This window comes from Cebus imitator, unplaced genomic scaffold (assembly GCF_001604975.1).
Source record: "Cebus imitator isolate Cc_AM_T3 unplaced genomic scaffold, Cebus_imitator-1.0 Scaffold101, whole genome shotgun sequence".
Lineage (NCBI taxonomy): Eukaryota > Metazoa > Chordata > Mammalia > Primates > Cebidae > Cebus > Cebus imitator.
Window position 1 is genome coordinate 486,262 of NW_016107416.1, and position 14,153 is coordinate 500,414.

Genomic DNA, 14,153 nt, shown 5'->3' on the forward strand with positions numbered 1-14,153 from the left:
TAGACCTTAAATGTAATTAGACTGCAGGCCAGAAAATAATTTTAATGCAAAGTAGAAAAGATCCGTCCACCTCGTCATTTTCCTTGCTCTTGCTCTGTCGCCTCCTCTTTCCTGTGACTTTGAGAAGGTGGTAGTGTTTCCACAGCAGCTGTCCGTATAGGAAAGTGTCTCTCATCTTAGTAGCTTGCTACCAGATCTGGGGCAATGCTAGTGTCCTTTAGATCTGGAAGCTGACATGAAACAATAAAATAATTTACATGTGGTTCATTGCCTCTACTAATTCCATCTTTTCCTCCTTGTAGTCACGAGGCAGCTGCATTATCCTTGGACTCACGGGGACCCAAAGTTGCTTTTAAAGAACCTGCAAAATAAATGCATAATGGGGAAGAGTGAACTTCTTAGGAGTGGCAGGGTAGAGAAGAGGGGAGAAGAGCCTGGGTTTTTGAGAGTATCTCCTTTCTGGCCTGAAAATAGGAGGAGGAGGGGAAAGGTGAATTTGGGGAAGGAAGGCAGGAAACAGAAAAATGTACCTTCTCTGCTGAGAGACTTTGTTTGCCGTTATTCATGTTGATGTTCTTCATGGAGATGAGGGTGATGCTGTCTTTCTCTCCATTGGCTGTGGAGCAGCTGGGGGAGGAAAGGGGTCTGGGTTAAAGAGAGGAGGAGGGCAGGGCAATGGGGAGTCAAGGAACTGTGAGGTTGTTGAGCCTTCGACCTTTGTCTCGAAAAATCTATATTTTGGTGGTGGACCATTGTGAAATGAGAGTATACTTTGAAGACCAAAGGACTGCATTTATTTATTTATTTATTTATTTAGAAATGGAGTCTCACTCTGTCACCCATGCTGAAGTGCAGTGGCGTGATTTCAGCTCACTGTAACCACCACCTCCTGGGTTCAAGCGATTCTCCTGCCTCAGTCTCCTGAGCAGCTGGGATTATAGGCATGTGCCACCACGCCCAGCTAATTTTTGTATTTTTTAGTAGAGACAGGAGTTCACCATGTTGGCCAGGCTGGTCTTGAACTCCTGACCTCAAATGATCTGCCCATCTTGGCCTCCTAGAGTTCTGGGATTACAGGCGTGAGCCACTGCGCCTGGCCAAGACTTGCGTTTAAATTTTGGTTTTACTACCTACTACTTGTTTGATCTTGACCAAATTACAACCTCTATTAAAGCCTCAATTTTATTTTTTTATTTTTTATTGAGACAGGGTCTTGCTCTGTCACCCAGGTTGGAGTGCTGTGGCACGATCACAGCTCACTGCAGCCTCAACCTCCTGAGCTCACACAATCCACCTCTCTCAGCTTCCCCAAGTACTGAGATTACAGATGTGAGCCACCACACCAGCCAAAGCCTCTTTTTATTTTTTTATTTTTCCAAGACAGAGTCTTGCTCTGTCACCCAGGCTGGAGTGCAGTGGCACAATCTTGGCTCACTGCAACTTCCACCTCCCAGGGTCAAGCAATTCTTCTGCCTCAGCCCCCCTAGTAGCTAAGATTACAGGCACCCACCACTACGCCTGGCTAATTTTTAGTAGAGAGGGTTTTTAGTAGAGACAGGATTTCACCATGTTGGCCAGGCTGGTCTTAGACTCCTGACCTCATGATCTGCCCACCTTGGCCTCCCAAAGTGCTGGGATTACAGGCATGAGCCACCACACCTTGCCCAAAGCCTCAATTTTTAAAATGTATAATGAACTAATGTCTTGGTTTACACCTATAATCTCAGCACTTTGGGAGGCCAAGGCAGAAGGATCACTTAAGAGGAGTTTGAGACCAGCCTGGGCAACATAGTGACATCCCATATCTATTTAAAAAATTAAAAATTAGGCTGGGTGCGGTAGCTCATGCCTGTAATCCCAACACTTTGGGAGGCCAAGGCGGGTGGATGACCTGAGGTTAGAAGTTCGAGACCAGCCTGGCTAACGTGGTGAAATCCCATTTCTACTAAAAATACAAAAAATTAGCTGGGCATGGTGGCACACACCTGTAGTCCCAGCTACTTGACATGCTGAGGTGGGAGGATCGTTTGAGCCCTGTTGGCATCATTGTGCTCCAGCCTGGGCAACAGAGCAAGTCTGTCTCTTTTAAAAATAAAAAATTAGGGGGGAGGGAGGGAAGAAAAAAATAATTAGCCTGGGTGCCATGGTTCACACCTGTAATCCCAGCACTTTGAGAGGCCTAGGCAGGTGGATCACCTGAGGTCAGGAGTTCGAAACCAGCCTGGCCAACGTGGTAAAACCCATGGCTACTAAAAAGTACAAAAATTAGCTGGGCGTGGTGGCAGGCGTCTATAATCCCAGCTACTTGGGAGGTTGAGGCAAGAGAATCGCTTGAACCTGGGAGGCGGAGACTGCAGTGAGCCAAGATCACACCATTGCACTCCAGCCTGGGGGCAAGAGTGAGACTTCATTTCAAAAAAAAAAAAAAAAGTTATATGTACCTTGAATAATTGCTATAAAGATTTGAGGTAATATTATAAAATATATACCTTTATATTTGGCACATAGTAGGTACAAGTGGTTCCTAAGCTTAGAGAGAATGTCTTTTTATATTAGAATCTGAATTCCCACACTTCCATGATGGGGCTATAGAGGCTTAGCCCTGGGGGTGAAGAGTCGGTCTCCTGTCACTGCAGTGTTCCCTTTCAGGTCTGCCCCTGTCCTGCCCACCCCAGCCGTGGCCTCAGGGGAGCCTATCAGGATTGTATGTGTGTGTATGTGTGTGTGGAGTGAGGGGTGTGTATGTGTGGTATAAGGTAAGTGGTGTGAGGTGTATGTGTGTGTGGTGTGGAATGGGGTGTGTATGTGGTGTGAGGTGTGTGTGTGGTAGGGAGTGTTTGTGTATAGCATGATGTGTGTGTGTGGTATGGGGTGTATGTGTTACATGTGGTGTGTGTTGTGTATGTGTGGTATGGAGTATATGTGTATGGTGTGGGGTATGTGGTGTGAGGTGTTGAGGGGCGTGTGTGTGTGTGTGGTGTGATGCATGTGTGGTGTGGTGTGTGTATGTGGTGTAGGGGGTGTGTATGTGTGGTAGGTGCGGTGTGAGGTATATATGTATATGTGGTGTGTGTGTATAATATGGGGTGCATGTGTGTTTTGTGTGATGTGTGGGTGTGTGGTGTGTGTGGTTTGGGTGGGTGTGTGGACTGTGTGTAGTATGAGGTGTTTGGTGTGTGTAGTGTAAGGTATGGAGGTGTGTGGTGTGTGTGTAGTATAAGATATGAAGTATGTGTGTGGTGTGGGGTATGTGTGTATGGTATAGGATGATGTGTGGTGTGTGTGTGTGGTGTATGTGTGTGGTTTGGGTGGGCATGTTGGGTATGAGGTGTGGGGTGTGTGATGTGTGTGGGATGTGGGTATGTGTAGTGGGGTAAGGAATGTGTGGTGTGTGTGTGGTTTGGGTGGGTGTGTGGGGTATGTGTGTGGGGAGGGTGGGTGCATATAGTATGGGTATGAGGGTGGGTATGGTGTGGGTGGGTGTGTGGGGTTAGGGTGTGGGATATGTGTGTATGTGTGTATAGTATAGGATATGTGTGTAGTGTGAGTGTGTGTGTTTGGAGTGGATGCGTGGGGTATGGGGCATGCTGTGTGTTTATGGTGTGTGTGGGATGTGTGTGTATAGTATAGTGTGTGTGTGGTGCATGGGGTGTATGTGGTGTATGGGTATGTATGTGTAGTGTGGGGTATGGGATATGTTGTGTGTTTGTGGTGCAGGTGGGTGTGCGTGTGGTATGTGGATGTGTGTGGGGTGTGTGTGTAGTGTATGGGTATGTGTGCATGGTGTGGGGTGTGGGATATGTTGTGTGTTTGTGGTGTGTAGGGATGTGTGTGTGAGTGTGGGGTATGTCTGGTATGTGGGTATGTGTAGTGTGGGGTATAGAGTGTGTGGTATGTTTGTGGTGTGCATGGGTGTGTGTGTGTGTGTGTGTGTGTGTGTGTAGTACAGGGTATGTGTGGGGTGTGGGGTGTGAGGCCTGTGGTATATTTGAGGTGTGTATTTGAAGGGGTGTATAGTATGGGGTGTGTGTGGTTTGTGGGGTGTGTGTGGTAGGTGGGTATGTGTGTGTAGTGTGGGCTGTGGAGTGTGTGGTGTGTTTGTGGTGTGTGTGGGGAGGTATGTATAGTATGGAGTGTGTGGTGTGTGTGTGTAGTGTGGGATGTGGAGAGTGTGGTGTATTTGTGGTGTGTGGGTGTGTGTATAGTATGGAGTGTGTGTGGTGTGGGATGTGTGGGGGATGTGTGGTGTGTGGGTATGTGTGTGTAGTGTGGGGGGCGGGGGTGGAGTGTGTTTGAGGTGTGTGTGAAGGTGGTCTCTATAGTATGAGGTGTGTGTGGTGTGTGGTGTGTGGTGTGTGGGGTGTGTGTGAGATGTGTGGGTGTGTGTATAGTGTGAGATGTGGTGTGTTTGAGGTCGTGTGTGTATAGTATGGTGCATGTGTGGTGTGTCGGGTGTATGGTATGTTTGTGATGTGTGTGTGTGAGTGTGCATATAATATGGGGTATGTGTGTGGTGTGTGGTGTGTGTGGTGTGTGGGGTGTGAGTGGTGTGTGGTGTGTGTGTCTGTAGTGGGGTGTGGGGCATGTGGTGTGTTTGAGGTATGTGGGGGGGTGTGTGATGTGTGTGGTGTGGTGGTGTGTATGTGTGTAGTAGGGTGTAGGGCATGCGGTGGGTTTGGGGTGTGTGGGTATGTGTGTGATTATGGGGTGTGTGTGTGATGTGTAATGTGTGTGATATGTGGGTATATAGGTGTGTACACTGGGGTGTAGGGTGTGTGGTGGGTTTGTGGTGTGTGTGTGTGTGTGTGTGTGTGATTATGGGTGTGTGTGGTGTGTGGGTATGTGGGGGGGTGTATGTGGAAGGCAGGAAATGTTGGCTCCCTCTGGGAGCTGGGGTCTGGGTGTAACATAGAAGATTCTTCTGGAGGTCTTACCTTTCAGACAGCCCTGAACTCCCAGGTTTCTGGGGATCTATAAAAAACCAAAGGCACAGGTTGGGGGTCACATGCTGTAACTCTGAAGTCCAGTCTTCCCCTCAAAGCCCACCTGGGGTCCCCCTGCTCATGGAGTGGCACTCATGTGCCATTCCTTCCCGTAGCTGCAGGGGATCCCTGAGGGCAGGGCGCGCACCTTCAGACTCCTTGCTCTTCCGACACTTGAACCTCAGGCTGACCACAGCGACGAGGATGATCACCACAACCACCAGAATGACAATGAAGCTGATAACACCTGAACAGAGAAAAGAATGGGGTGAAGGGGAGCCAGTTGGGGAGACAAAGGAGCCAACGAGAGTCCGGCATTCCCTTCCTAAGTACTGTGTAGACAGACTCCAGGAGCAAAGTGAGTTCCACTTCTCTGCTGAATAGCTGAGCTTTTAGCCTGCCGCCCCCTGGGCAGAGTGGGCTCTCCAGCCCGACTCCATCCCCCCATGAGAGCATGGAACCCAGCACAGCCAAGAAGAGCTGTCTGGAGGGCCAGGGGTCCCACAAGGGCCTTCCTCATCAGCCAGAACCTCCTGGAACAAATGAGTGAGATTTGAACTTGTGTTTCGAGACCTAGAGTCCAAGTCAATTCCAGGGGTGAGGTTTCCCCCCATGTCCCACCTTCTCCCGCTCTCACCAAATGCAGCCACGGTGAGCACAGTCTCTGACGTGGGTTTGGGCAGGATGGTCACATCTTCCTTCGTGCTCAGGCTCATGGTGGTTGAATTGGGAGGAACATTTTGAGATGTGTCTAAAATGGAGTGGGGTCAGGGGCATCAGGGAAGGGGACTGATACAGCCTATCAGAGAGAGCTAGCTTCCCTCCGGCTTCCCCCTTCCTAGGGATTTATGCTGCAGAGCTGGGAGGCCAGACTGGGCAAAATAGAGCTGTCTGTGTTGTGCCACGGTTGAGGTGGGAAGAATGCATCTGCTCAGGTACAGATCCAACAAGCCAGGCTGCCTGTTAAGGGGCACAGACTTCTGGCCCTCTTTTTTTTTTTTTTTTTTGAGACGGAGTATCACTCTTGTTACCCAGGCTGGAGTGCAATGGTGCGATCTCCGCTCACCGCAACCTCCGCCTCCTGGGTTCAGGCAATTCTCCTGCCTCAGCCTCCTGAGTAGCTGGGATTACAGGCACACGCCACCATGCCCAGCTGATTTTTTGTATTTTTAGTAGAGATGGAGTTTCACCATGTTGACCAGGATGGTTTCGATCTCTTGACCTCGTGATCCACCCGCCTTGGCCTCCCAAAGTGCTGGGATCACAGGCTTGAGCCACTGCGCCCGGCTCGGTTTCTGGTCCTCTTAAAAAAATGCTATGTTGGCCGGGCACGGTGGCTCATGCCTGTAATCCCAGCACTTTGGAAGGCTGAGACGGGCAGATCACTTGAGATCAGGAGTTTGAGACCAGCCTGGCCAATATGGTGAAACCCTGTCTCTTAAAAAAAAATACAAAAATTAGCCAGGCATGGTGGCACATGCCTGTAGTCTCAGGAGGCTGAGGCAAGAGAATCACTTGAACCTGGGAGGTGGAGGTTGCAGTGAGCTGAGATCACACCACTGCACTCCAGCTTGGGTGACAGAGATAGACTCCATCTAAAACAAACAAACAAAACACAAAAAAATACTAGCTGGGCCTGGTTGTGCATGCCTGTAATCCCAGCTACTCGGGAGGCAGAGGTTGCAGAGAGTGGTGATCGCACCACTGCACTCCAGCCTGGGCAACAGAGTGAGACTCCTTCTCAACAACAACAAAAAAAGGTGCTATGTCACCTGTGTCTTCCCTCCTCAACCCATTGTACTTCAGGCCCAATTACTGTTCCACTCCCTTCTCTCTCCTCACTCCCTGATCCCAAGTAAGTCTGGGAGAGTAAAAAATCCAAGAGCCAAGGGATAAGATGAGAGACAGGGCCACAGACATCTCCTGCCGCCTCCTCTTCAGGGTGAGCGCAGCAGGACATACCTCTGTTTGTGCCTCCGCCTCTTCTACTGCTGGGGACACCTGCGCCTGTGCCATGAAACAGCATGACCAAGATGAGGCATCCCGCACCAGCTCTTCTTCCTCGCTGCCTAGCCAGGGCCAACCCACCCTACCTCAGAGGAGTCTAGCCCTTTCCCAGCCTTTTCTGCCTCCCTTTTCCTTCATTTTGGGGTCTCCTTCCCCTCTCTCTCCTCTCTGGCTATGCATTTCTCAATCTCAAGTCTAAGTTCCTTTTACCTGCATTGTGACCAGGCCCAAGTTCCTGTCTCTACACCCCACCAAGCCTCTTTCCTGAACCAGGTGCCACTAATGTGGGTCCTGACTCCTGCGGCCTCCTGAAGAGGGTGGAAGGAGCCATCCAGATGGAACCCAGTGTCCTTCACCACTGCCCCTGCCCTGGACACTCACCAAGTCCTGATGTGTGCATCTGTGGCTTGGCCCGAGTGACGCCTAGCCAGGTCGGGGAGAGCCCATCTGCGGTGCCTGCCCTTGGCGTCATGGGTTTACTGGCTGCCATGGGGGCCTGCGCCACCTTCTTTGGAGCTGCTGTGAATGAGGAAGCACGTGCGGGCCTGCTCAGGGCCTCGGCCAGCCTGTGCACTGGAAGGGCTCCTCAGTCCAAAATCTTCCTCTTCTTTCCTGCTTTCAGTTCCAGAAGGGGCCATTCTCTCGTTCAGCTCTGGGCAGTTCCCTCTGCCTGGAATTAGCCCCACTACCCTCCATCCCACAGTCTCCACGTGCTCAGCTGACCCTTCTGGCTCAGCTTCAGAGGCCACTTGCTGGGAATCATCCCTGGCCCCCCAAGTCTAAAGTGACTTATGTGTGCCTGGGCTCCCACGCTTCTGCTTGTGCCCACCGCAGCCCTTCTCACCCTGCATGTCATCATCAATGTGAGGTTCTGTTTCCTTGTCTGTTCCCCCCACCCCGCCCCAGGCTATATTCTCTTTTAGAGCAGAAACTGTGTCGGGGTCCTCCCTGGGCCTCCCTGGATGGCGTTTGTAGTCTGAATGGTACAGTACCTGGGGTCCTGGCGCTGGGCACATGGCTTGGGCTGTTAGCCTCTGAGGAAGGGATGTATCCTGCAAGGACAGAGGCAGATGGGGAGTTGGAGGTGGGGCAGATTTGGTGACGCCACACTCCCTCACCCATCCAAGAACCCCTGGGCTCCAAGCAGGTCTGAATGAATGGGTGTGGGCAGGAGCAGGGACCTCAGCAACCGCACTCACTCACCTGGGTTGGGAGAAACGGGCTCTGTGGTCAGACTTAGGCTGCCAAAGCCTCCTGAAACAGATCATCTGAGGCTGAGGGGTGCACTGCCTCCTACTGTTCATCTCCCTGTCTTCTTCCCTAGATCTGTGTGTCTTTCTCCCTACCTCATCCCCCACCCCTCACCCCTAACCATTTGCCTCTTTTTTCTTTCAAGGCACATGAGACTGGGTGAGGCTGAACAAAAAAATCCTTAGATGAGCTCAGCCTTGGTGAGTCCTGAGAGCTCCCCCTCCAGCCCCAGCCCCAGCCACAGCCACCTGAGGTTAACGCTAAACTGGCATAGGGCTCCTCTCACCCTTCCTAAGCTCCCAGGTCTACATGCTGGAGTAGACCCATGTGTTCGGTCTTACCCTGAGAGCTAGAGGTCTGGGTCGCTGTGGGCTCGGAGTTGTGGCCTGCAAGAGAAAGCAAAACATGTATCTTGGTAAGTCCCCTGCTCAGCACAGAGCCCAGAGAGGAATCCTTAGAACGCCTTCTGGCCCAGCCTGAGCAACATAGCAACACCCTGTCTCTAAAAAAAAGATTTTTTTTTTAAATTCTCCAGTCATGATAGTGCACACCTGGAGTCCTAGCTACTCAGGGGTGGGGGATGGGGTAGGGGGAAAGACACACAGATCTAGGGAAGAAGACAGGGAGATGGAACAGTAGGAGGCAGCACACCCCTCAGCCTCAGATGATATTTGGGAGGATTTCTTGAGCCCAGGAGGTCTTGGCTGGCTACAGTGAGCTATGATTGCACCACTGCTCTCCAGCCTGGGCAACAGATGGAGACCCCATCTCAATAAGAAAGAAAGAGAGAGAGAGAAAAGAAAAGAAGGAAGGAAGAGGAAGAAAAAAGAAAACAGAAAAAATCCTTTTGGCTTTCTAAGCCTACCACGCTGGAAGGCAGACACACTAGGCAGAGGCCTAAAGGATGTGGGCTGTAGCTGATGGGTGCCGGCTTCCTCTGAGATTATGACTCAATAGCATCATCGCCACCACCTCATGGCTCAGGGTCCCAGAGTCCTTTCCTGTCTCTTCAATCTGACATGGGCATTTTACCAACCTGACACAGAGTCAGGGGAAGGTTGTTTTAAACTGGGGACATTTCTAAGGACAGAGGATCAGTGACCTGCCATGACTATGCAAGGAAGGGCCCAGGACTCCAGGTCTCTAGGCTCATGTTTACCCTAAGCCAGTGTCATCCTGGTCCTGCCCCCAGGGAAGGGGCTGAGCGATGGGAAGGTGAGTGAGATGGGGATGGGGATTAGGGCTTGTATCTTGGCTGGAGGTAGGGGCCTGCGCAGGAAGGAAGTTCCGAGGTAAATATGCGAGGCAGGAAAGCTCTAGCATGAGCAGCCCGTTCACTCTTACAGGCAGAGGATACGTCAGAAATGGCTGTTATTGACCAAACCCAGAGAGGGGTCAGTCACCAGGAGTCCCTAGTCAGAAGCCCTCACTGGCTTTTTTGTAGGCACATGTGTGTCTGCGGGGCTCTATGCAAAGTGTGTGTATGCTCCTGTGCCCCTGTGTGTCCTGCTGTGTATGTGGAACCTGAAAGGTCAGGTTGCATTTGCTCATTTTCCACAATGAAATCATTCTTGAAACCTGTGAACAATGTGAAAGGAAAACAACGTGGGGAAGTGGAGCCGCCCAGCTGGGTTCCCGTCCCTCTGCTTGAGCAGGGACTGCAGCCCCTGGCCTGGCTCTCCTGCTCCCCTGGTCTCTCACCATCAGGGAAGCATTCAGCCCAGGCCTGGGTGGACAGAGGCGGCCAGGTGCCAGGGACCCACCCCAGCCTGTGGCAGCCTGCTGTTCTGCTTATTTTTCTTAAGCCACTGCCTTCCTCCATGGGGCTATCACTTGGATAGTATAGAATTAATTGTTTCCAAGTGTAAAATTGCCAAACCCTGGGCCATGTTTTTCTAGATTACCATTTCTGAGAGCCCCATTCCCTTGTTGGGGGAGGGGAATGGTCAAGAGGGGAGTTAAAATTTGTGGGAAGCTCAGGCTAGAGAACACCCTTTCCAGCTGGGGATGACTGGGAGAATCCTTTTAACCCAAGGCATGTCCTGAAAACATCTATCAGTTACTAATCCAGCATAGCTAATGTAGTTTTTTTTTTTTTTGCATTCTTCATTTTATTTGCATTTCCCAACAACTCATCTCAGATACTAAATTCAAAAGAAAATGTAGTTCCTCAGTATTAGCACTAATTTATGGTAACAATCATTTCTTTTCAATATCCAACTTATTTTACCCTTCATTTTAAATTGCAGATTAAAGCATGTATTTACATATTTATACACAAAAAACTTCAAAAACAAATTAATCCCCATCTTGGTCCAAGAGTTTCCACTTTAGAAGTGTATGGTACTATGCTATATACATCCTCTTCCAAAAGTCTCTTAGGACTTGGTAAGTTCCAAATATTCATTCACAAATGGTTCCCCTTTAAGCTTAATGAAGCATAATACTTCATTTCTGAGCAAATGAGAGGAAATATTACAGAACAAGCTTTGTACAATACAGCACCACTACTGAGAAGGGCTCGAGGTTTTGTAATCCAAGGTTCCGACTTAAAGCAAAAATATATGGCATACACTGCTAATGTAGTTTTTTATTTTAGAGATGGAGTTTCACTCTTGTCGCCCAGCCTGTAGTGTGGTGGTGCCATCTCAGCTCACTGCAAACTCTGCCTCCTGGGCTCAAGCGATCCTCCTGCCTCAGCCTCCCAAGTAGTTGGCACCTGCCACCATGCCTGGCTAATTTTTGTATTTTGTATTTTTAGTAGAGACGGAGTTTCACCATGTTGGCCAGGCTGGTCTCAAACTCCCAACCTCGTGATCCACCCACGTCGGCCTCCCAGAGTACTGGGATTGCAGGCGTGAGCCACTGCGTCCAGCCTAAATGCTGTAAGGTTATAACTTAGTTTTTGGTGGGAAGGCACAGGAAACTGCCCTCCTGCATTTATCTAGAAAGAAAACTATTTGGTGGCTTGGGAAGAGTTCCAAAGTCACAAGCTTCAAGACCCACTGGCCTGACCTTTCTTTGCCTCTTGCCCCTCCCCCTACCCAAACTTCTTGTCAGCCACAAAGATCCCTCTGTGAGTAGGGGAGGGGCTTAGGGAGCATCTGTGTCCACAGCCAGGGGTGTCTCTGACAACTGGGCATGCAGAGACCCGAAGAGCTCCAGCCACAGGAATTTCTGATTTCCCTGGTCTCCCCGCTCTAATCCTTGTCTGCTTTGTTCCCTTCTAGTCTATCTCCACACACACCCCTCCCCATTTTCCTCAAGAGCATAGTTTAGTAGTTAAAATCATGAATTTTAGATTCTAACAAGCCTGAGTTCAAGTCCTGGCTTTGTCACGGTCTGACCTAGGCCTCAGTTTTCCTTACTTTAAAGTGCAAGTGACCAGCCTGGGCAACATGGTAAACACTGTCTCTACAAAAAATACAAAAATTAGCCGGGCATGGTGGCATGTGCCTATAGCCCCCAGCTACACAGGAGGCTAAGGCAGGAAGGTTGCTTGAGCCCAGGAGGTCAAGGCTGCAGTGAGCCATGATCATGCCACTGCAGTCTGGCCTGGGCAACAGAGTGAGACCCTGTCTCAAAAATAACTAAGTAAAATGCAAGAGGTATTAGTACCTCGAAAGTTGTCGTGAGGGAAGGAAAACACATATGAAGCACTTAACACAGTGCCTGACATGCTCAATGAACGCCAGACACTTTGGTTTTTGCCCCATTCTCTCGACTCCTCCAAGTCTCAGGTCTGCCCTGCCTCTGGGTATCCGCAGCCAAGTCCCTCTGTGGGCCTAAATGTGCTCAGGGTTCCTCAGTCTGTCGAGATGAAGGAGCCGGGAAGTGCTCTGAGTGCTTCAGGATGAGAGGTTAGGAAACCAGGTGGTGATCGTGGCTTAGGTAGAGCTGATACAGGGCATTTGAGAGCCCTGGCACTTGCCTGGGAGAAAACAGTGGGTAGGGAGGCTGGGAACAGTCTAGGCCTGTGAAAATGCCACCTCAGGAGCCTCACCTGCAGTTCCCACAACAGCCTAGTCCCCCAGACCAAGACCTGTGACTCTGTCCTGGAGGGGGTAGGCGGGGATGGGGACAATCAGAGTTTTGTCCTCCAGCCCATGGGCTTTTAGAGAAATGCCTGACCTCTCCAGGAGGCAGCGTTCTGGTACTCTGGCCCTCTTACCCACCACCGACGGGGGGCCACCACCCCACCCCATCTGAGCCCTCTTGCATGCTCTTTCTGCTGCTTTGAGCTCAGAGGACTTGTGGAGGGTGAGGTGGGGGCTGGGCAGGGATGGTCAAAGGGAAGTTGCTGCCCTGTGAGTCAGAATGTCCTGAACTTGTCATGATTCCCAGCAACTGCTCCCTGATGAGAGGACCCCTATGAGCAGCTTCACAACTCATTGGCTGGCAGAGCCTGTCGGAGAGGCACCATTTCCAAGTAGCCTCCTCTGGAAGTCATCTCCTCTAGCCCCCTGGACGTGAGAATGTTATGTACATCCTCCTTGGTGAATAGTTCTTTGTGTAGTGTCTAACCTGAGCCCCTCTTGCTATGATTTAAGTTGAAAATCAATATGTGGAATTCCTAGGTTGCTACTTCTCATGTGAAAGGAGAACAGATCCTCTGTGAAGCCCAAGGTGCAAACGATTTGTGTTAGAGCAGTTGATAGAGTGGCCGTCATCAGCCCGGCCCCAAGATCAGAGGGTGAGGCTCCACAAGCAGCCACAGGTGTCTCGGGCCGCGTACATCCTAGAAGAGCTTTTGAGCCTGGAACTCACACTAACACAGCTGCTTCTCACAGTTGAGGAGGCCAGCCTCTACCGGGAGCCCAGCTCCCCGTGGACAATTTCCCACAAGAGGGTTTCACTGTAGCTCCATTTTACCCCTGCCTGGTAGTCAGGACCCCCTAATCCAACTGATCCCCTTCATGGAAAGGCTCTGGAATTTCCCTTGGGCACAGCCCTGGATGGAAAGCGTGTGTGTCCTGAGAAGGGGGCCGGCGCCCAGGACTGCCAGCTGCCGAGAGGAATTGTGAGGGAAAGCAGCAGGGGCCTCTTACCTTGGAGCAGGAGGAAGCCCAGTATCGCCCAGCAGAGCTGCGTGGCTCCTGCGGTGCCCATGTCAGCTGGGTGTGTGGCGGGCAGGCAGCAGCTCAGTGGAGGCTCTATCCATAGTGGAGAAGAGAGAGGGAGTGCTGGGGCGGGGTGGGGGTGGGGACTGGCTCTCCAGGAGCTTCCTGTGAAAGAATAGAAGGAAACACGTTGGGACTAGTTCCAGGGGTCCTGCTCAGCCGTGTCCAGATGAGGACATGAGGCTGCAGCAGGGACTGTGCCCGCCCAGCGTGGCCTCTAGGGCCTATGCATGATGACCATCCACAGCCACCTGGCCCCATCCCCATTCTCTTCTTGAATCTAACACCAATCCCACCCCATACTGTTTCAGATGGGGTTCTCCTCTTCCAGGATTTAGCCTGGAAACCCAGCCCACCAGCCGCCCATGCTCTGTGGACTCTGAATTCTCCACATTCCTCTCCTTCCTCAGGGATCCCAATGCAGATAGGACTCCCCACATCTTTCAGAGAGGCCCTACACCCATGATTATTTTTCATTTTTTTCTTTTTTTTTAGAGATAGAGTCTGGCCGGGCACTGTGACTCATGCCTGTAATTCCAGCACTCTGGGAGGCTGAGGCAGGAGAATCAAGAGATCAGGAGTTTGAGACTAGCCTGGCCAATATGGTGAAGCCTCATCTCTACTAAAAATACAAAATTTAGCCGCGGTGGCATGCGCCTATAGTCCCAGCTACTCAGCAGGCTGAGGCAGAAGAATCCCTTGAACCCAGGAGGCAGAGGTTGCGATGGGCCAAGATTACACCACTGCTCTCCAGCCTGGAGACTCCAGCCTGACAATGCGAGACTCTGTCTAA

General features: G+C 50.9%; 1 protein-coding gene across 10 annotated transcripts; it reads right to left on the reverse strand.

The window, feature by feature from the left end:
- Positions 1-16: 16 nt before the first annotated feature.
- On the reverse strand, positions 17-13,430 carry ECSCR (endothelial cell surface expressed chemotaxis and apoptosis regulator). 10 transcript variants are annotated; one of them, XM_017536727.2, is made up of 10 exons: positions 13,289-13,430; positions 8,582-8,626; positions 8,193-8,243; positions 7,982-8,041; positions 7,371-7,505; positions 5,620-5,733; positions 5,131-5,229; positions 4,935-4,971; positions 531-627; positions 17-361 (listed from the first exon to the last, which is right to left on the reverse strand). In XM_017536727.2, the coding sequence occupies exons 1-10, from the start codon at positions 13,347-13,349 to the stop codon at positions 353-355; spliced, it is 708 nt and encodes a 235-aa protein (XP_017392216.1). In that variant the 5' UTR covers positions 13,350-13,430; the 3' UTR covers positions 17-352. The 10 variants fall into 10 exon arrangements, with proteins under 10 accessions (XP_017392216.1, XP_017392217.1, XP_017392215.1 ...); XM_017536728.2 differs by having other exon boundaries at positions 5,620-5,697; positions 7,371-7,508; XM_017536726.2 differs by having other exon boundaries at positions 7,371-7,508.
- Between the last annotated feature and the right edge of the window lie 723 nt (positions 13,431-14,153).